The sequence below is a fragment of the Nicotiana tabacum genome, chromosome 2 (genome assembly GCF_000715075.1).
Source record: "Nicotiana tabacum cultivar K326 chromosome 2, ASM71507v2, whole genome shotgun sequence".
NCBI lineage: Eukaryota > Viridiplantae > Streptophyta > Magnoliopsida > Solanales > Solanaceae > Nicotiana > Nicotiana tabacum.
Window position 1 is genome coordinate 71,862,813 of NC_134081.1, and position 21,775 is coordinate 71,884,587.

At 40.5% G+C, this 21,775-nt stretch overlaps 1 protein-coding gene across 3 annotated transcripts; it reads right to left on the reverse strand.

Annotated features, from left to right (window-relative positions):
- Positions 1-1,687: 1,687 nt before the first annotated feature.
- On the reverse strand, positions 1,688-4,102 carry LOC107807167 (uncharacterized). 3 transcript variants are annotated; one of them, XM_016631502.2, is made up of 5 exons: positions 3,775-4,102; positions 2,632-3,221; positions 2,378-2,437; positions 1,831-2,256; positions 1,688-1,762 (listed from the first exon to the last, which is right to left on the reverse strand). In XM_016631502.2, exons 2-4 carry the CDS (start codon positions 3,202-3,204, stop codon positions 1,879-1,881), a joined length of 1,011 nt encoding a protein of 336 aa, XP_016486988.1. In that variant the 5' UTR covers positions 3,205-3,221; positions 3,775-4,102; the 3' UTR covers positions 1,688-1,762; positions 1,831-1,878. The 3 variants fall into 3 exon arrangements, with proteins under 3 accessions (XP_016486988.1, XP_016486985.1, XP_016486987.1); XM_016631499.2 differs by having other exon boundaries at positions 1,688-2,256; positions 3,775-4,099; XM_016631501.2 differs by lacking the exon at positions 3,775-4,102 and adding an exon at positions 3,301-3,768 and having other exon boundaries at positions 1,688-2,256.
- Between the last annotated feature and the right edge of the window lie 17,673 nt (positions 4,103-21,775).

A 21,775-nucleotide genomic window follows, 5' to 3' on the forward strand; every position in this document is an offset into this window, starting at 1 on the left:
TATAAATAATAAACTAAGTTAATGTAATGGTTCATCTTTTCAGATAGAGAATGTTATTCAATTATTTTGAATTTGATTTACTTTGAATTTGAGATATGATCATATATTCTCATTCAAATGAGCTATAACTTTTAATATGTATAATTTCTAATAGCATATCAACAATATTATTTGAGCAATACGTATGTAATTTAAATTTATTATATTTTATCTAATTTTTATAAAAATAATTTGGATTCAGAAACTAGTTAGTAATAAGTATTAGCAATTGGCTACTGGAGATCCTCATATCTTCTAAACATCCAATGTTTTCCTTTAAATTATAGTATGCAACTACTAAATCATTTAATTATTTTGTAGTTGCCTGAACCTAAAAAAAAATCATTTCAGCCAATTTGGTGACATAAAGTGCCATGCTATTTTACTGTGGTAAAAATTCAGGTTATTTTCGTAGATTAAATTTAGAAATCTCGACGCAGAGAAAAATGGGAAAATAAAAACATCAACTCCTCTTTCTCCTACCACCCAGCACTAGCGAAAACCAACGTCCAGACTTCCTTCCCCACTTGCAATCACCCCATCACGGTAAAAATTTGTTGAGCCATACCAATCTAATTGGTAGATGTGAGTGGAGATTCAGGTTCATAACAAATTATTAAACAGATGAGAATGATATTCCTTAAAAGGATACGTTAACTTGCTACGCACAGCAGCGAAATTCAAATGCCTATTCATAGATTGACTACAGGAGTGGGTTGCTCTTGGGGTGACTCGAATTCACTAAGAGGTTGTGAGTTCGAGTCACCCCAAGAGCAAGGTGGAGAGTTCTTGGAGGGAGGGGGCCGAGTTTCTATCGGAAACAACCTCTCTACCCCAGGGTAGGGGTAAGGTCTGTGTATACACTATCCTCCCCAGACCCCACTAATGAGATTATAGTGAGTTGTTGTTGTATTCATTGATTGACTAAAACCAAGGCAAACATAAGAAACTTCGAAGGATCACATTAAAGATAGCTGTTATTGCCAATAAACTAACTTGCACTAATAGAGCACGATAAGTTTCTGCTAAGACATTTAAATGGTCAAGATATCACAATTCGAATAGAACTTAAATCCTTGCTCTCTTATATAGTCAACACGTCACAATTTGAATACTTTATTACGAATTTGAGTCTAGTGTTTTCCTGTACCTCGAGCAAGTTATTTCTCTCACCTGTTTACTGTGTGAAATGAAAAATACTAGCATAACAAAAGAAATTGTACAGTTGTGAAGTTATACCTAAAAACAATCTTGAAAGGATCAGGGCAAATTTAGTACCTCTCAGCTGATGGATGTATTGAAAAAGCAACTATCTTTCCTTTTTTTTCTTTCTAAAACACAGCATCTCACTTTCATTTATTGGTAAATTTGAACCTAATTGCCTTAAATCAAACAGTTCTCAGAGTATTCAGGAACTATCAGCTGCAATATGTAGGTGATGTTCTGTTGATTTTTCATACAAAAACTCAACACAGGAAGCAAATTCACAAACAAGAATATCGAACATCTTGATTTGGGTAAACTGAGATCATTTGGGGCCAGACCCCTGCAGCCCTGCACTTCAGATCAACTATTGGTATGTTCCCTGTTTTATTCTGTATCAGCCAAACACTCAGCAATTCTATGTTGTATGATCCACGTCCAATTGTCTATTCAAATCCTAGATATTATTTGACAGTATATTGTCTTTGTTATGATAGTACTACTCCTGGAATTGTCTAATCTGCAGCGCAGCAAAAGCAATTACAACACTTTTGAACACGACGGAAGTAACTAACAGCTCTTGATTACCTTATTGGTAGTTGATGGTAAGAAGAGAGACTTGGGAATATGGCACAGCTACTCCTCAGAAAATTCAACAAATACCGGCAATCTCTTCCTTCCAGAAAGACCATAGAGAACAGTCTGTATATGAGCATTAACATCTTCCCTGGAAGGACATTTTTCACCAGAAGAAGGCAAAGAAACCTCGATATTATCATCCAGGGGAGACCAGTCAGTGCCAGAGATAACAATTGTGGAGGTGGTGGAACTGGGGCTACTGTCGCTGCTTGGGGGCTCTTTGTCTTTAGTAGACACGACTTTTTTAACAGTAGTAGGCGTGGCCATTGCTGCTGATTCTGTTGAAGATGCGGCTGAGTGGACCTGGTGATGAACAGATCGGCCCCTCGGTCCATATGCACGTGATCCTGAACTGTATGACCTGCTGCTCAGTGCCTACAAACATAACCATGTGACGATGATCACAATGAATTTTCACAATGAACTTTAATTGATACGTTATAATCCTAAAAAAGATAAATTCAGCGGTAAATACAATTAGCTAAATTGTTAATACCTCAGAATGATTCCTGTTGGCGAAAGCAGTTGGGCGTAAATCTTCTTTTCCGTGTACAAACTGTTTAATTGAAGCGATAGATGTTTTGAGTTGTGGATTTTAGTAAAGTTGACTAATGAGAAAATTTGTGGTTGAGATCAATGTCAAAACTAGAAAGTTGATCTCAACCGTACAATGAGTGCACGAATATTCCAGAAGCATTGGATCATATTCTTTTGAGAAAGAGAGAGAGAGAAGAAAGAGAAGAGAGAGACCCGGCATTTGGAACCAAAGCGGCACGTGCCGGTATCACCCCACCACCGACAAACTTCCGACTTGTGAGAGCTATTTTCACTTCCTGATGTTGACGACGACAACCTTCCGCCGGAATCTGACGTTGACGGCAACGATTTAGCTCTTGCGCCATGTTTCGGCTCAACGAGAATGCCGTCCATGACTACCACATCCTCTTCGACTTTCACCGGAGTCCTGAACGCCGTCGGAATCTCGATGTTCTCAATCGAAGCTAGAGGCGAACGGAAAACGCCGCCGCCGCCGGAACCGCTTCTGCTTCCGCTGCTAGTATTGACCAGAGAACGACGCTCCGGCGAATCGCTGGCAAACGACACCGGTGAGCTGGAATGAAGGTATCGGGCTAGCGGAGAGAGTACTCTATTGGAAGAACTACCAGAACTATCTGAAGAAGCGTAAGGATTGAGGATCCGAGTTTTTGGTCCAGGATAAAAACGGCCACGGCCGATGAAGTTTTGAGAGTTGATTGGTGAAACATCCAAGGACTGGACTTTGGAAGCTTGCGAATCGTTACTGTTACCGTAGAAAAAATCCATACTTTCCTCAAATTCTTCTGCAATCACAAACCACAAGCATATAATATACAATAAAACCCTAATTTAAATCGAACAGTATTAATTAAACATCTTTACACTAAAGTTTGATCGCTCTGACTTTCGATCTCGATTTTTGAGTATCAGCTCCCGCCAAATTTCCAAACTTTATTGGTAGAAGAAATGGAGTCGGAATATCAGATAATATACATGAGAATAATAAATTCATTCGGAAATTTAGGATAAATACTTAATTAAGAAGAGAACCTCAGTAAGATCTGGGTTTTTCTAATCAACCGTGAAAAATTCATCGGAATTCTAGCGATCACAATTCAGAAGCACATAAAATTCAAAAAAATTAACTGATTTAATAACAAGATAGAATGTCAAATGAACATATTAAAACCTAAAATCAGTTCGCTCACTTTTGAGATTTGAGTTTTGAGTTTGACCTCTCGCCAAATGTTAAAACTTTACTGAATCAGAACAGAGGCGCAAAAATCGGATAACATATATGAAAATGAGACATTAACGCGGAAATTTACGATAAATTCAATCAATTGAGAAGAGAACCTCAAAGGAGATGCGAATTCATTCAAGCAGATTCGTGAATGTGCTTCGAACTTTGAATGCGAATACCGTATGCGTGCGATTTCAGAGTATTTTGAATTTCAGAGTTCGTCTAGGTTTAGAAGCAGAAGAGTTCTACTGGTAGAGAATTTATGAACCCTAATTCCTAGTTATGAAGAAGACGTGGTATTTATAGGATTCGTCAACAGTCTTCTCTTTGGAGGGACACCGCCAAAACAGTGTCTTCATTTTCCGGTTACAAAATGATGAGGGGATTAAGTTTGCAATAGCTTCCCTATTTAGCCTTCGTCCTAATAATAAAGTAATAAGTCTTCTCAAATGGAGTATAGTGAATAATTTTTTAAAAAAATAAATAATTTAAAACGAAATAACGCTATAGCCAAATGCAGTTATTATGTCAACTACTTTTATTCAAGTGATTGTCCTTCACTTTAGAAAGTATGCGATTGTCCGAACAAATTAGTCCACGCTCAATCAACATTCCGAACTTGTCTTGATACAAACAGTTCAATGGATGTGATAGCAGAGAGAAAGAAAAAGTAGTTCAGAAAAAAACACGTATTCTCACCTCAATGCTATACTTCAGCAGCTGGGAACTTTGATGCTTTAGAAAAAAAAAGAAGTTGCATCCACCCTGATAGGCTAACCTGAGCTCACCTAGGACTTATTGCATGAACTGACAAGACTTGTTATTGGCCAATTGAAAAAAGACTAAGTTGACTTGACGAGATTCAATCTAATTTCTTATGCCCCTATTTGACGTTATATGATTCTGGTTTTCTAATGATGATTCTAGTAAATTTTGAATGTTTCTTAGTTTTAGAGAGCATAATCGCATGTTTAGATTAATTGAAACTCAAGAATACTCAACTGAATGACACAAGTACTAAATTAGAAATATAACAATAACTCAAACAACAAAATTTTTATTTTCCTTTTTTTAATTAAATTCATGAAATTATGCTATTTTACATCCTTTGGGGCGCACGTATTTTACATGGCAGAATAAGAAAATTAAAAACAGCCAATATCTTCATAATACGTGGATAGTTTCCCAGCAGTGCAACTACTAGCAATTAGTAGTAATATTTTCCACCATTCCAAATTTTGGATGCAACGAGAAAAAAGATGTTGACACACTGAGTCAATGGGTTGTATTTGACATAGGCCTAACAATAGTCATCTACTTAAATTTTCACAACAACAACAACAACATATCTGTTGGTCCAAGTGAAGATTAATTTTGAAAATTGACAAAGAAAGCTCAAGCATGAATCAGGTCCATCCCTTGTGTGCATAAATACGAGCAGATTCGAACATGTGGGATGCACGTGAAGGAGATAAGATTAACTTGGTCTAATTAATATCTCCTGATCGAAAAGGGTTACATAATTGATAAGGAGAAGGACCCCTTAATCAAAGAGAACACTATCCAAGATAAGGGAGGAGTTAGAAGTTGAGATCAACTAGAACTCTTCCACCAAGGAAGAGTAGCATTGGAACTCTAGTTGTTTTCTACTCTACTAACTCTATAAATCGCAGCAAGTTCTCATTCTACAGGTGACACACAAAAGCAGAAGTTAAACGTGAATTGAGAGCAAAATAGCAAGGCATTTTGCAAGCAGTTCGTGTGTGATTCAAGTGTGCGAACCTGAAGCTACATGAACCAGATAGAAGAACCAGTTCCAAGTGTCTGTCTTTTATTCTAGTTCAATTGTAGTAGGTGTTTTCATATTGTACCTTTCAGCTTTATCTAGAGGCAATTGTAATAGGTACTCAGAGTATTCAAGTTAGAGTTAACTTGAAGTTGTCGCAGCAGTTAGAGGCTGGTTGCCACAACGGGATTAGAGTTAATCCTAGGTTTACAAAAATATTTTGTAAATGTAGTTTTTGGCTCAGTGATTTAGTGGAGAGTTTGAAAAAATCCTACTGGGAAGTAGGTCGTGATTTTTTCACCTTTTGAGCCAGGTGTTTTCCACGTAAAAATCCTTGTGTTCTTTAATTTCTGCATTTATTATTCCGCAACAGTAGTATAAGGAACACATAGAAGAACCAGGTCCTTCTATAATCTGTGCACGCAAAAATTAGACACCACACAAATTATTCCCCCCCCCCCTCTCTTGTGGGTATTGAAGTTAAAACATCAATTGGTATCAGAGCAGGTTATCCTTGAAGAGGCTAACACCTTAGGAGAAGATCAAGATGAGTGCACCACCTGGAAACTGGGAAGGGCAATCCACTGCTAGGCCACCACTCTTCAACGGCCAGTATTACTCTTGGTGGAAAAACAGGATGAGAGATCACATCATAGGAGAAGACTATGAGCTATGGGACATTGTCACAGATGGTCCACTGGCTACCATGAAGATAAATGCCGAAGAAGAAGAGGTGCCAAAAACAAGAGCTGACTGCACTGCTGACGACTTGAGGAAATGGGAGAAGAATGCTAAAGCCAAGAAATGGCTCGTGTGTGGACTTGGTCCGGACGAGTACAACAGAATTCAAAGCCGTACTACTGCTAAGGAAATTTGGGACACTTTGCAAGTGGCTCATGAAGGAACACCTCAGGTGAAGAGGTCCAGAGGAACTTTACTATATTCTCAATATGCGAGTTTCACTATGAAGGAAGGGGAAACCATCCAAGAGATATATACAAGGTTCACCACACTAACAAATGAACTTAAGTCTCTTGGAAGGGTTATTCTCGAAGAAGACAAAGTTGAGAAGATTTTGACAAGGGTTCTGCCAGTTTCATGGGAGAGCAAAAACACTGCTAAATAAGATTAACTTGGTCTAATTAATATCTCCTGATCTAAAAGGGTAGCATAATTGATAAGGAGAAGGACTCATCTAAATAATATCTCCTGATAGAAAAAGATTGCATAATTGATAAGGAGAAGGACTCCTTAATCAAAGAGAACACTATCCAAGATAAGGGAGGAGTTAGAGGTTGAGATCAACTAGAACTCTTCCACCAAAAAGGTTGTGCTTTACACTTTGAACAGTGATGTTTATAACCTAATGAACCTGGTCCTTGATGATAAGTGAAATTTTTTCTAACATTGTGTTGATGTTGGGCTAAGTTGAAACATGGCCTAAGCTTATGAAAAATACAGAATTTGTCATCATCAAAAAAGGAGAATTTGCCCAAGTGAAGGTTAGTTTTGAAGATTGACAAAGGAAGCTCAGGCATGAACCAAGTCCATCTCTTATGTGCATAGACACGGGCAGATTCGAACATGTGGAATGCACGTGAAGGAGATAAGATTAACTTGGTCTAATTAATATCTCCTGATCGAAAAGGGTTGCATAATTAATAAGGATAAAGACTCGTCTAAATAATATCTCCTGATCGAAAAGGGTTGCATAATTGATAAGGAGAAGGACTCCTTAATCAAAGAGAACACTATCCAAGATAAGGGAGGAGTTAGAGGTTGAGATCAACTAGAACTCTTCCACCAAGGAAGAGTAGCATTGGAGCTCTAGTTGTTTTCTACTCTACTAACTTTATAAATCGCAGGAAGTTCTCATTCTACAGGTGACGCACAAAAGTAGAAGTTAAACATGAATTGAGAGCAAAATGGCAAGGCATTTTGCAAGCAATTTGTGTGTGATTCAAGTGTGCGAACCTGAAGCTACATGAACCAGATAGAAGAACCAGTTCCAAGTGTCTGTCTTTTATTCTAGTTCAATTGTAGTAGATGTTTTCATATTATACCTTTCAGCTTTATCTAGAGGCAATTGTAATAGGTACTCAGAATATTCAAGTTAGAGTTAACTTGAAGTTGTCGCAGCAGTTAGAGGCTGGTTGCCACAACGGGATTAGAGTTAATCCTAGGTTTACAAAAGTATTTTGTAAATGCATTTTTTGGCTCAGTGATTTAGTGGAGAGTTTGGAAAAATCCTACTGGGAAGTAGGTCGTGATTTTTTCACCTTTTGAGTCAAGTGTTTTACACGTAAAAATCCTTGTGTTCTTTAATTTCTGCATTTATTATTTCGCAATAGTAGTATAAGGAACACATAGAAGAACCGAGTCCCTCTATAATCTGTGCACGCAAAAATTGGACACCACACAAATCACCCCCCTCTTGTGTGGTATTGAAGTTAAAACATCAATATCCTAAGTATTTATTTAAGGAGATGGTTACACATGAGTCTCAGAGAGCACCACAAGAATTTATATAGCGCAGCATTTTTCAGGGCTCCTCCAAGCAATGACATAAGGCCACCCTCTCGGACTCTACCTTAGCTTCTGGAATTACAAACCCAAAGCTTTTGTCTATGTCGCTTCTTTTAACTCCAAGGCAAGTGGTTTCTTTCATCCTGATTCTCGAAAGCAAGGGACTGGAAGTAGATGATGAAACTTTAATCGACAAGGGAACCAATACCTGTAATGGTATGAGTCATTGCCTTTTAACGAATGAATAATTGAATATGAGTCCATGCTTACTAAGGAGAAAGAATGAATGTTGTCAAATGTGCTTTAATTTGTACAGTGGAGGCAACAGGGATAAGTCCAGGTCCGATCACGCTTCTAAGTGTAGCTGCTGTGAGCTACACGTAGACCTTCTCTCCTCCTTGCCATTCCAATTTGGCACATTTTCCCACTCCCCGGCTGTAATGCTTACCACCATCGCGAGCACTCTTTTCACAGTTTTCAAATTTGCAGAGCTTACCTCCTCTATGCTTAACAAAATAATCTGTAATCTCCCCCTCCCACCCCGCCCTCGAGCACTCTTAGTGCATCCTGGAACAGCACACCTCTTCCCACCCCTGTGAGAAACACAAAAACTTGTGCCTCCATGTTCACTCTTGGGGCATATCCCACCATCATCAAAGAGACAACACTTTCCACCATTATGGGCCTTGCAACAACGTCCACCACCTAGAGATATGCATAAGCCAACTTGGCCCTCAATACTACGAGTGTATCCTTCTACCTTGCATCTCTTAACCCCACAATGCCTGATCGGCCCACGTGCTTCTTTAGTGCAACCTCCAAAAAAATCATATCATTTCCCACCACTATGTACTTTGCAGTAGTTTGTTCCCCCTTTCGCACTTTTGGTACATCCCAGGTGCTGGCACCTCCTCCATCCACCATGCACTTTACAGATACAGCCTGCTCTCAGCACCTTTATTGCAGCCAGACTTCTGGCATCTCTGTCCGCCCTCATGCCCAATACAAAGACCTTTTTCCCCTCGGCTCCTTTTGTACATCCTACAAACTCGCATCTCTTGAAATTGCTAGTCCTATGCTCTGAGGATGTAGCCTTTGTAGTTGGCTCAGAGATGGCACTCCTTGAATAGTCAGAGATAACATTAGGTTCAGAGCTCAGCTCAGGGAAATGGCAACGTTTTGCATCCATCTCTAACATATCTGCAGCTTGCAAGGATATAGAGTTGTTTCCCATTCTTGGTGCCAGAAGAAGTGATGGCATGTATCCACCTGACTTCTCCGCTGGTGTAGAAACTTCATCAACAATAGGAACTGTTCGTATATCAACATCTGAAGATAATTGATAAAAATGATGAGGTTGACCAAAATTACTTTGAGTGGTAGTATAAAAATCAAACATGTTAGAAATTTCATCAGTCCTCTAAGATATCCCAAGTTTCAAAATTGAATAACCCTCAGATACCAAGCCCTGATTTAACGAAGTAGTAAGTCCTTTATTTTTATTGCTTCCAACAGGATAATAGTCATCAGATTACATATTATGTGTTGGGCGCAAACCAAGAACCAACTTATACCCACTCATCAACAACATTCTTGCGCATATCATGGTTTTCTTTTTTGGTTTCACTGCCTGTTAAAAGACCAACTCCAGCCTTTTGATTTTCAGTTTAATGCTAAGTCTTTAGTTATTAGTCTATTTTTTCCTGTTACTTAATTAGTTACCTGATTATTAACATGTAATGCCACTATTTTTCTTAATGGTCAGGGGAAGTTAGTAGAAGTAATTTTCAGTTTTATAGCTATTGGATTTGTTGTGTTAGTGGGCAAGTATGATGTAATATACATGGTCTTGGATGCCCATATAAAGGCCATCATCTACCTTGAATGTTACCTACTTCCAAGAAAATTTATTAGCTTTGTTTTTTCTCTGCTTTTACAGATATAATCTTGCTTTTGAGTGTCTATTTTAGAACAACAAAAGCTTCTATTTCCTTTAGTAACAGCCTGGTAGATTGTTGTGTCTTAGGTTTTTCAACAGTTTGGTATCAGAGAAAGATTCCTTTGTGGGAGATCATCTATTGTAGTTCCCTATACTATGAGATTTTTTATTATCGATAATGATAGACCTACAAACTTTTGGCGGAATGAAAAAGCTCAACCACAGTAACTACAATACATGGTCAACTTGCATATATGGGAGTTGTTAATGGTAGCAAGGTGATACAACCAGAAGCAAAAGATGCAAACGGCACATTGAGGAAGTGGAAGATAAAAGTGGGCTAGGGTATGTTTGCTTTAAAGACGACGGTTGAAGAGGATGTGCTAGAGCATATTCAAGATGTCACCACCCCTAAGAAAGCTTGGGATACGTTTGCCAAGCTATTTTCTAAGAAAAATGATACGAGGCTTCAACTCTTAGAGAGTGAATTGCTCTTGATAGCACAACGCAACATGATGTTTGCAGAATACTTTCATAAGGTAAAGATACTATGCTGAGAGATCTTAGAGTTAGATACACAAGATCCAATTGGAGAGACGAGGATGAAGCGAATCATCATCCATGGTTTGAAGCCTGAATATAGAGGTTTCATTGCTACTGTACCACAAGGAAGGCAAATCTGCCATCACTTGTAGAGTTCGAGAATTTGTTAGTAGGTTAGGAAGCCTTGGCCAAGAAAATGGGAGGAGCTTCACTAAAGGGTCAAGAGGAAGCACTTTGTGCCAATAAAGGTAGATGGAACTCCAATCAATACAACGGTGGTGAATCCAAAAGAAATAATGACAAAGCAAAAAGTCATCAAGGAGAAGAAAGCTCTCGTCCGGGGGGATTCAAAGAACCATTAGGGCAACAACAAGAGGTTTGAGGGGAAACAATCTCCTTTCAGTATCACAATTAACATCTTCTGCTCATTTTGTCTTGTTTGGTCCAGAGGATGTGAATGTATATCGTAACCTCGAGGTTGTAGAAAAGCCGATAATAAAGGTACAAAGATCATAGTCTGTCTATGTGCTATCGGCAGAGACTGCATATTTAGACAAGTCAAGGAAAAACGAGACTGCAGACTTATGGCATATGCGACTAAGTCATGTCAATTATTATGTAATGATGAAGCGGTCAATGGTCAAATTAAAGGGATTCCTCAAATTGAAGTGAGATCAGACATTATATGTGGAAAAGCTCACTAACTGTTGTACGAAGAGTCCAAGTTTAAAGCGAAGGAACCGCTAGAATTGATCCATTCTGATGTGTTCGAACCAGTTAAGCAAGCCTCTATTGGTTGTATGAGATACATGGTGGCCTTTATTGATGACTTATCCAGGTATGTGTGAGTTTACTTATGAAGTAAAAGTCTGCAACTCTTTCAAAGTGCAAGGAGGAAGCAGAAGCGGAGGTTGGTCAAAGAATTTGTTGTCTACGCACTGACAACGGTGGAGAGTACATCTCAGATGATTTCTTTGATATTCTTCATGAGAGCAGAATACGCCATCAGTTCAAATTATGGAACATGAAGCCTACTGTTAGTTATTCCAGAGTTTTTGATGTGTATATATGCTATATATGATATATATTTGTTCCTGATCACTTACATAGCAATTATGGACAAGAAGACTGTTAGATGTATCTTTGTAGGCTATGATAGTCAAGGAAAAGGGTGGTGATAATACTGTGATCGAAAAACGGGAAAGTGCTACACTTCTCAGAATGTGGTATTTGATGAAGCTTCTTCATGGTGGTCTTCAGATAAAGAAGTGCTTCCAGAATGAGGCGGATCTAGGATTTTGTGAATGAGTGCACCACTAAAAAAGTAAAAAAAAAGTATTAAGTAGGAATTGATCCATATTCTTCTAGGAGAATAACTTACTATTCAACTAAGTGTACCATTCAGTCTTTTTTAAGTATGGGTGTCAACACATAAATTAGACAAATTCTAGGAAATATGTACAAAAAAAACCTATGATGGAAAGACCATGAGTTCACGTGCCCCATGATTTGGACTATACATTCGCCTTCCAAAGTCAGATGTTTTCATAGTTGTGCTGAACTCGTCCCAGATCCAGTTGAGTCTAGATAAAGCTAAAGGTGCAACTATTGAAAATAATATTGTTGAAGAAGATGTGACGAAAAAATGGTGTGCACCAACAACCATGTGAAGAAGGCAAGCCTAGTGGAGCAAACTCACAACCTCCACTTAGAAGGTCAACAAGAACAGAAAGCCAAATCCCAGGTATGCCAATGCTACCATAGTAGAAGAAGCAATTAAAAAAGAAACAACCAGAGACTTTTGAGGAAGCGTTTCAGAATCCGAAATGGATTAAAGCTATAGAGGAAGAAATTACTATGCTAGAACGGAATCAAACTTGGGATCTCGTGTCAAAGCCAAGGGATGTCAAACTTATTTCTTGAAAATGAGTTTACAAGATAAAGCGCCACACAGATAAATCAATTGAAAGACACAAAGCTCGCCTTGTAGCTCGGGGGTTTTATCAGCAATATGGACAGGACTATGATTAATATTTAGTCCAGTTGAAAAGCTTACAACTGTTCGGGTCCTACTTGCACTTGCAGCTAGTAAGGTTTGGAACCTATGGTAGATGTGAAGAATATATTTTTGCATGGAGAGTTAGATCGGGAGATCTGAATGTATCAACCGATGGGGTTTCAAAGTTAAGAACATCACGAGTATGTGTGAAAACTCTGAAAGGCACTCTATAGATTAAAGCAAGATCCAAAGGCGTGGTATGGTAAGATTGCTGAATTTCTTACTCATAGTGGTTATTGTGTAGCACCAACTGATTCCAGTTTGTTTGTGAAAATTGTTGACAGAAAACTAGCTAAAGTGCTACTATATGTAATGTGGATGACCTTATCCTAACAGGAGATTGTGAAGAAGAAATTCTACAAACAAAGGAAAACTTGTCAGTTCGCTTAAAGATAAAGGAACTTGGATAGCTCAACCACTTTCTTGGTTTGGAGATTGATCGGAATTTGTCTGCATCAGCAAAAGTATTCAAAGGATTTGCTGCAGAAGTTTGGAATGCTCAACGCCAAACCAATTACAACACCGATGGAGCCAAATGTTAAGATATGTGCTCATGAAGGGAAAGACCTGGAAGATGCAACAGTGTATCGACAATTAGTGGGTAGTTTGATCTATTTAATGCTAACAAGACCCAATATTTCTTATGTTGTTGGTGTGATGAGTCGGTACATGCAGAATCCAAAGAAACCTCATTTGGAAGACTGTGTATGTGTTTATGTTTGGATCCAGAGCAATTTCTTGGTGTAGCAAAAGGCAACCAACTGTGCCATTGTCAACAATAGAAGAGGAATAATGAGCAGCAGCGATGGCAGCTCAAAAAACCAGGCTTCCGCATGCATCATGTTATTTCGATCCCAACAAATTCCACGTCAAGAACAAATGAAAAAAAATTACTAAATTTGAAATAAAAAGTTGCTGGAAAATTAGAAGACAACACTTGAAAAAATAAGAAGAATAAAACGGGAATGACGAAGAGAGATTTAAAGTGACCCAACACTTGGTGTCTCTTTGCAGACATTTTCCCCTCTTTCTAAGCGCATGTTCGTTTCCTCGTTGTTGTCTTTTTGGATGCGTCTTGTCATGGGCTGCTTTTCAGCCACGCCCCATGACCCCTTAGACATGCCCCGTGGCGTCTTGGCAAGCCTCCCAATGCCTAGCGCCACGGTCGGCCATGTGATCTCCGCAACGCTAAGTGACAAGCGCGCATGTGCCTCTGTCGCCCCACCGATAGTCCTTGCCAGTGCCTAGCGGCTAAAGAATGCCAATAGTGCCACTTACACAGACGATGCCGCGCGCACATGCCATCATGTTGCCAATAACGCCGCGTGCACAGACAGTGTCGCGCGTGCAAATCCGATGCCAAGTGCCAGTGCCTAGCCGCAGGCAGATCCATATAGTGTCGCGCGCGCCGATAACACCTCGCGCGCAAACCCTGATGCTCAAGACAAAGTTGCTGCCTAAGTCCTTTTCATTATAATTATAGAGTAGTTTTACTCATTTTCTTTTAGTGTGCTTCTACAGCTTTTATAGGTCAAGTCATGTAACTTTGGTTTATATTTTTAAGCATTATTAAGGGGGATCAAGCATTCCAACATTCAAGCAAGCAAATATTTCTCTGTACTGGTGTCTCTCCCCCCGACACCGCGTAGTCTTTTGTAATAGCTTTCATTCATTAATGCAATCAACTTTCATTCTCAATTGCTCATTTCAGTTCTCTCAATTGCTCACGATATTGGTTTTTCCGTACGGCACTGACAATCTCGTCTAGCGTACAAAGGGGACCTCAGTTGGTGGACAACAACCACACTGACATCGGTTACTTAGCCTTACGTCGCCCTTTCAAGGAATCTCAGGAAGGCATCACGTAACAGTTGGTATCGGAGCATAGGCTCGACATCGAACGAGGGAACGCATTGCCATTACCACTATTCCCGATCATGGTGAATTACGGGGATCGCGTCGCGACCCTTCAAAAGACGGTTGACGTATTACGGCCCATCGTGGATACAGTGCATGATCTAAAAACCAGCCTAGTGCAAAGGTTGGATGACCTGGATCGCAGAATGCGGCAGGCCGAAGTTGACATAGCAAACATCAATCGCGACTCTGAGGAAGACTGGCAAACGACAACCGTAGAGGCAGCCGAAATTCATGGCAAATATGAGGACCTCCAACAGGATCGTGCCGAGGATTTATCCCATCGGGAATTAGAGGCAGACAGAATGACTGTCATGCAGCAAACCATAAACAACTTGACAGGCTAGCTCAATGTTGTCAATGCTTCCCTTCAAGGCCTGCTTAGAGGAGGAAAAAACTAAATCAGGGGTGCCATGAACATCGCCCCTGTGCCACAAAAGCTGAAAATTCCGGAGTCAAAGCCATACAATGGAGCTCGGGATGTTAAAGAAGTGGAGAATTTCATCTTCGACATCGAACAATACTTCGATGTCGTAGGACAGTTGGACGAAGCCAAAAAGGTAGCAACTGCTGCCATGTATCTTCAAGGTGATGCTAAACTCTGGTGGCGAGTGAAATACGAAGCCATCAGGGCCGGGGAAGATACTCTCAATACATGTGCATAACTGAAGGCAGCCATACGCCTGCAGTTCTTCCCAGAAAACGTGGAATACAATGCACAGAGAAAGCTGCGGGAATTCCGCCAGACCAGGTCAGTGCAGGATTACGTGCGGGAATTCTCCGTGCTCATGCTAAACATACAGGATATGGGGGACAAAGACAAACTATTCGCATTCATAGTGGGTTTGAAACCTCATGCTCATATAGAGCTGCAAAGACAAAGGGTAGATACCCTGCCCAAGACGATCCAAGCTGCAGAATGCCTTGTGGATTATCATATGGAAACCCAGAAGGATAGGCCTCAGCTGCCTGTCCGTGGGGGATACAACATGAGCCATCCTAGCAACGGTGGCCCTAGCAGAAGTGGAGGAGATCGAAGCGCATCCAAATCTAAGACTCTTTCCTCTAGCAGCAACAGTGTTGCATCAGTCAACAACAATCTGGGGAGAAAGTCCCCTTCAGAATGCCGTCATTGTAGCGGGGAACATTGGAGCAATCAATGCCCATATACACAAATCAATGCTAATCAGACTGTTAAAGATGAGTCAGATGATGACGACTCAGACGGCGCAGAGCAAGTAGGTGCCTTCAATGCAATTGTTGGCTCCATCCCTGATACCTTAGCGGAAACCAGTGCTGGTAACCCTAAGAAGAACGCATGCCCAATCGCCAATAAAGGGAAACAGAAGGCGGATGAGAGGCCTCCTACCACACAAGAGAGGACCTTAATGTTTATCGAAATGAAAGTAAACGGCAGACCCATTCAGGCAATGATAGACACGGGTGCTACCCACAACTACTTGGCCTCGACCTAGCTACAGTGCCTCAGTCTAGTTATGCAAAAGCGTAGGGGTCGTGTCAAGGCTATAAACTCACCACCCCAGCCAGTGAGTGGAATAGCCAAAGAAGTGCCAATGAAGCTTGACCCATACAAGGGAAGATTCAACCTACGCATAGATATCATCGATGACTTTGAACTGATAGTCGGATTGGAATTCCTGAGGCAAACCAACACCATACCGGTACCATACGCTGACATGCTCCTGATGATGGGAGACAATGGGGCCAAACCCCACATCATACCATGCATACCCATAAAGATAGTTGCTGAAAACATTTAGGTCATGCAGTCGAAAAAGGGAATCAAAAGACATGAACCTATGGTTCCGGCTACCCTCAACATCAAGAATCAAAAATCATATCATCGGCGTCCAATGACTGATGGCGCCCCTCAGTGTGTGAAGACTTGCCAAACATGCCATAAAGACAAGTTGGATCGTTCAGCACAAGCGGGACCCTTGGAGCCGCTACCTGTCCCACAGAGACCTTGGGAAAGCTTTCCCTGAATTTCATCACAGGATTACCCAAGGTCGGAGATCTTGAAACCATCTTGGTTGTGGTAGACCGGGTTTCCAAGTATTCTACCTTCATAGCAGCCCCACAGAACATATTGGCAGAAGATACAAGTCGACTCTTCTTCTTTCATATTGTCAAATATTGGGGCCTGCCCAAAGATATCATTAGTGACTGCGACTCACGCTTCACTAGCAAATTTTGGACCCATCTCTTTAGGTGCCTCAGATCCAAATTGAGTCATAACTCAAACTTTCATCAACAAGCAGATGGCCAGACAGAATGGTTCAATGACATACTGGAGGAATATCTCCCGCCACTTTGCAACCGGATCATAGAAGAATTGGGTGAAGCTTCTGGATGCTGCTCAACTGTATTTCAATTCACAAAAGTGCTCCAGTACAAACAAAAGCACTTTTGAAATTGTTACCGGACAATAACCGCTACTCCCACAGACGGTGAATGCACCAGATATGCCAAAATCACCTCGAGCTACCAGCTTCTCGAAGGAATGGGAGCAGACTTTGGAGATAGTGCAGAGCTATCTTATCAAAGCCCAAGAGCGGGCAAAGAGGCATGCCGACCAAAAACTTCGCTTTGTCCAACATCAAGTAGGAGACAAAGTGATGGTAAGAATCCCAAAGCAGTACTTGTGTGCAGCGAGGTCCCATGACCCTCGCCTATTGCAAAAACACATCGGACCCTTGTCCATTGAAAGACGCATTAGGAAAGCCAGATACCAGGTGAATACACCAGCCTGGTAGAAAATCCATCCAGTCTTCCATGTCAGATGCCTCAAATCATTTCAGAAAGACATGGAGCATCATTCAGAAAGCCACCTCACAAGATCGAGGGGAAGAGATGTAACGACCCAACCGGTCGTTTTGAGCATTTGCACTTCGCTCGATAGTTTACGGGCATGAGTAGCTCCGTATGATGCATTATGACTTATGTGAATCATCGGTTTTGATTTTTCAGGTTATTCAGAATCGAATTGGAAGAATGGATTTCATTGTCGAAGCTTTAAACTAGGAGAGTTGACCAAATTTGACTTTTTGTGAATTTGAACCCTGAACAAAGTTTTTATAGTTCTGTTAGTTCTTTTTGGTGATTTTGGACTTAGGAGCGCGTCCGGATTGTGATTCGAAGGTCCGTAGTGGAATTTGGCTTGAAATGGCAAAAGTTAAATTTTTGGAAAGTTTGACCGGGGGGTTGACTTTTTGATATCGGGGTCCGAATCCAATTCTGGAAATTGGAATAGGTCCATAATGTGAAATGTGATGTGTGTGCAAATTTTGAGGACAATCAGACATAATTCGATAAGTTTCGGCATTGGTTGTAGAAGTTAAAGTTTCAAAGTTCATAGATTTTGATTTGAGGTGCGATTCATCGTTTCGATATTGTTATGCGTGATTTGAGGCCTCGAGTAGGTCCGTGTTATGTTATTGGACTTGTTAATATATTCGGACGGGGTCCCGAAGGGCCCGTATGAGTTTTGGACGAGGTTCAAATCATTTTCACTTCATGTGCAAAGCTGAAGGCTGCTGGTTCTAGTATGATCGCACCTGCGGTTGGTTTGTGCAGGTACGATGGCCGCAGATCCGAGATGAGAGCTAAATGAGGAAGATCGCAGAAGCTTTGATTTGGGCGCATATGCGATGCCGCATGTGCGGCAGCTCGAGCGCAGGTGCGGAGTTGGAGGGTATCAGCAGAGGTCGCAGGTGCGATGGGATTTCCGCACCTACGATTACGCAGATGCGGGCAGGGAGTACTTAAGCGGAAATGGTGAGGAAGCCGGGCAGAGCATATGCTAAGTGTTTCCGCAAAAGCGGTGGTCAGAGGTGCGACGAATTGTCCGCAAATACGGATGTGCTGGGCAGAATGTTATATACAAGGGTTCGCGATTTTGGCTTCATTTTTACATTTTCAAGCTCGGATGGAGGTGAGTTTTGCAACAAATTTCACCATATGAATTGGGGTAAGTGTTCTCTACTCGGTTTTGGTATTTCATGAATCTATCTTCATTTTTAGCAACTGGCTGATGAATTTAAAGAAAACTTTTGGGGCTTTTGGCTTAAAGTTTCATAATATGAATTTTCGAGTTTTGAACATCGAATTGGAGTCGGAGTTGAGTGAAACTAGTATGGTTGGACTCGTAATTGAATGGGTTGTCGGATTATATAAATTTTGTCGGGTTTCGAGGTGCGGGCCCGGGTTGGGCTTTTGGCCGATTTTGGGCTTTTGATTCAAGATTTGATCTTTTTCGATCGGGATTGGTTCCTTTAGCATTGTTTGATGTATTTGATTTGTTTTTGGTTAGTTTTGAGCCATTCGGAGGTCGGAATGCACGGGATGGCATTTTGGTGCATCGCTTTGCCTGTTCGGTGTTGAAATTGGCTTGTTCGAGGTAAGTAACTCTTCTAATCTTGGAGTTGAGGGTATAAAACCCCGAAATACGTGTTATGTGATTAGTGTTGAGGTGACGCACATGCTAGGTGACGGGCGTGTGGGCGTGCACCATGTGAATTGAGACTCTATTGTTCCCACGGCACTGTATAGTGGTCCTACTTTATTTATATCCGTGTATTCACCATGTGATAAAGTAAATAAGCTGTCAATCATGCTAGATATCATGTTTAGGCATTATGCCGATACTGTTTGGACCTATAGTGGTCGTTTCTTACTGTCATCTCACTGATTTCATTGATATTTCATACTTAGTCATATCCATGCATTCATACCATATCTCAGTCTCAGATATTATTTATTGATACATCATATCATTATTGTCGGGCTAGTTTCATGAAATTGTGAGCCCATGAGTGAGACTGGAGAGATTGATGACTGAGTGAGGCCGAGGTCCTGAGTGAGAGTGATATTTTTGGGATCGGGCTGCACGCTGCAATATATTATATTGATAATATTTAGATGGATCGGGTTGCATGCCGCAACGAGCTTTAGGGTGTATATATATATATATATATATATATATATATATATATATATATATATATATATATATATATATATATATCGGGTTGCACACCGCAACGAGCCTTATGGCTATTTATATGTTATGGGATCGGGCTGCACGCCGCAGCGATATAACGCTTAGGCTGAAGGAGCCCCTCTGGAGTCTGCACACCCCCAGTGAGCGCAGTCGACTATATATATGCGGATCGAGTTGCACGCCGCAACAGACCTTTTGGTCATATATGGATCGGGCTGCACGCCGCAGCGGGTATTGTACATCGCTGAGTGATTGAGTGTGCTGAGCATAGTGAGAGAGAATGCGAAACAGTGAGATTGAGTGCTCTGAGAGTGTAAGTACACGAGCTCATCATCGAGATGCATTGCATTTGACATGCGTACTTGAGATACATGCATAGAGGTGCATTTCCTTATGCTACTGAGTTTTGGGAACATTTATGATTTTACATGTATCTTGACATGTAGGCATAGAGAAGTACTTTCCTCATGTTATTTGAAAATGAAACATCTTACTATTTGTTGAAAGGAGTTTTGGTAAAAACCATAGTTTTCAAACTTACTCGTACTTTGGCTTTTTCGGTAAAAGTTTTGGCTTTTCACTGAGATACTTGAAAAGAAATGCCCATTTTTCTGGAACTGTGAACGAATCGAGCCTTTTATTTCTGAGATTCTTCTTTTGTTATTGTACTATGCTGTTATGAACTATTGGGGAATATTGGTGTTGGACCCAACCTTTCTGTTAGCTCGTCACTACTTTCAACTTAAGGTTAGGTTTGTTACTTATTGAGTATATGGGGTTAGTTGTACTCATATTACACTTCTGCACGTTGCATGCAGATGTTGGTTGCTGATGTTGTTGTGTTCGATGGGAGCTGGATTGAAGATGTATATGCATTCCGGTTGCCACTTGTTCGTGATAGCTTTAGGTCTATGAAACTCTGTTTATGTACTTATCAAACAAGACTATGTATTTAATTCATTTCAGCTTTGTAAACTCTATTCTTAGAAGCTCATGATTTGTACTACTAGTTCTTGGGGAATGTATTAGATTCAAATACTTCTTTACTTAATTGTTTTATTAATTGTTATTGGAACTGGTTAGTGGTTAATTGGCTTACCTAGCGGGTTGGGTTAGGTGCCATCACGACTAGTCGGATTTTGGGTAGTGACAGGGGGTATCAGAGCCCTAGGTTCATAGGTTCTACAAGTCATGAGCAAGTGTCTTGTAGAGTCTTGCGGATCGGTATGATGACGCCCATACCTATCTTCGAGAGGCTACAGGACATTTAGGATATACTTCCCATCTTTCATTCCTTATCGTGCGACATTGATTCAGCTTGAAGCGTAACTCTTTGAATTTCTTCCACGCATTTGTATGCGCGTGTGAGAGCTCGGTATCGGTTGTGCGCCGGCGGCTTGTGATTCTATGAATGAGGTTCGAGATGTGTATTATGTGTTTTAGTGAGGGGCCAATCTGGAGGACTTGAGGCCATGGTTAGACTGCAGCTTGAGCTCGGTAGCTTCAATGGTAACTTGTATAATTGGACTCATATGTCCGGTAATATCCCTACGAGTGAAATTTGTGGCTCGATGAGCGGTTGAATGACTATGTGGTGAGTGTGATGTGATTGTGAGATGTGTTCCGATTGTTTAAATGTGACGAGAAGGATTTCTTTGAAATATAAAGGAAAGGCCATTGGGAGTTTGATTTTCGTTTTGATGTGACGTACAGTCTTGAGTATTAATATTTTGAAGGATCTTTCATGTTGTTAAATTTTGGGGCAAATTAAATTCTCATGTCTGGTTAATGAGTTGGACTCAGAAAGATTAAGTGATTTCATAGTAATTGTAACTGCGAAAGGGTTTAGCAAGATACCGATTTAAGGTTAAGCAGGTGGGTTATCCCCTACGGATTAATCTACGTAGGTGTATTCCTTATGATGTGAGTAGAAAGTTTCTTTTCTGCCGACGGGACGTATGTGTTGGGATTTGAATTTGAATCTGGTTGAGAAAGTTGAGCTGAGTGTTAAGAGAATGAATGCGAGTTTGACAGACGATTGAGGTATCTTTATGGTTGGCATTGTATGAGATTGAGAAGAATTTTTGTTGTACTGACTACGGTATTATGATAATAATACAGTATGGGTATTGTTAGTTATCGAGTGTTTTAATTTATGGCTTTGAGCCAAGTGGGGGAGCCTGCTATTGACAATTTGATTTCATGGTTATGTGTTAAATTTTAATTTTGGTCTGAGGCATACTTATGGATTAGTTATAACTTACAGAGGTTGAGTTCAAGAATGACTCGAGCAAGGAAATTTATGGATGCGGGTTATGGCA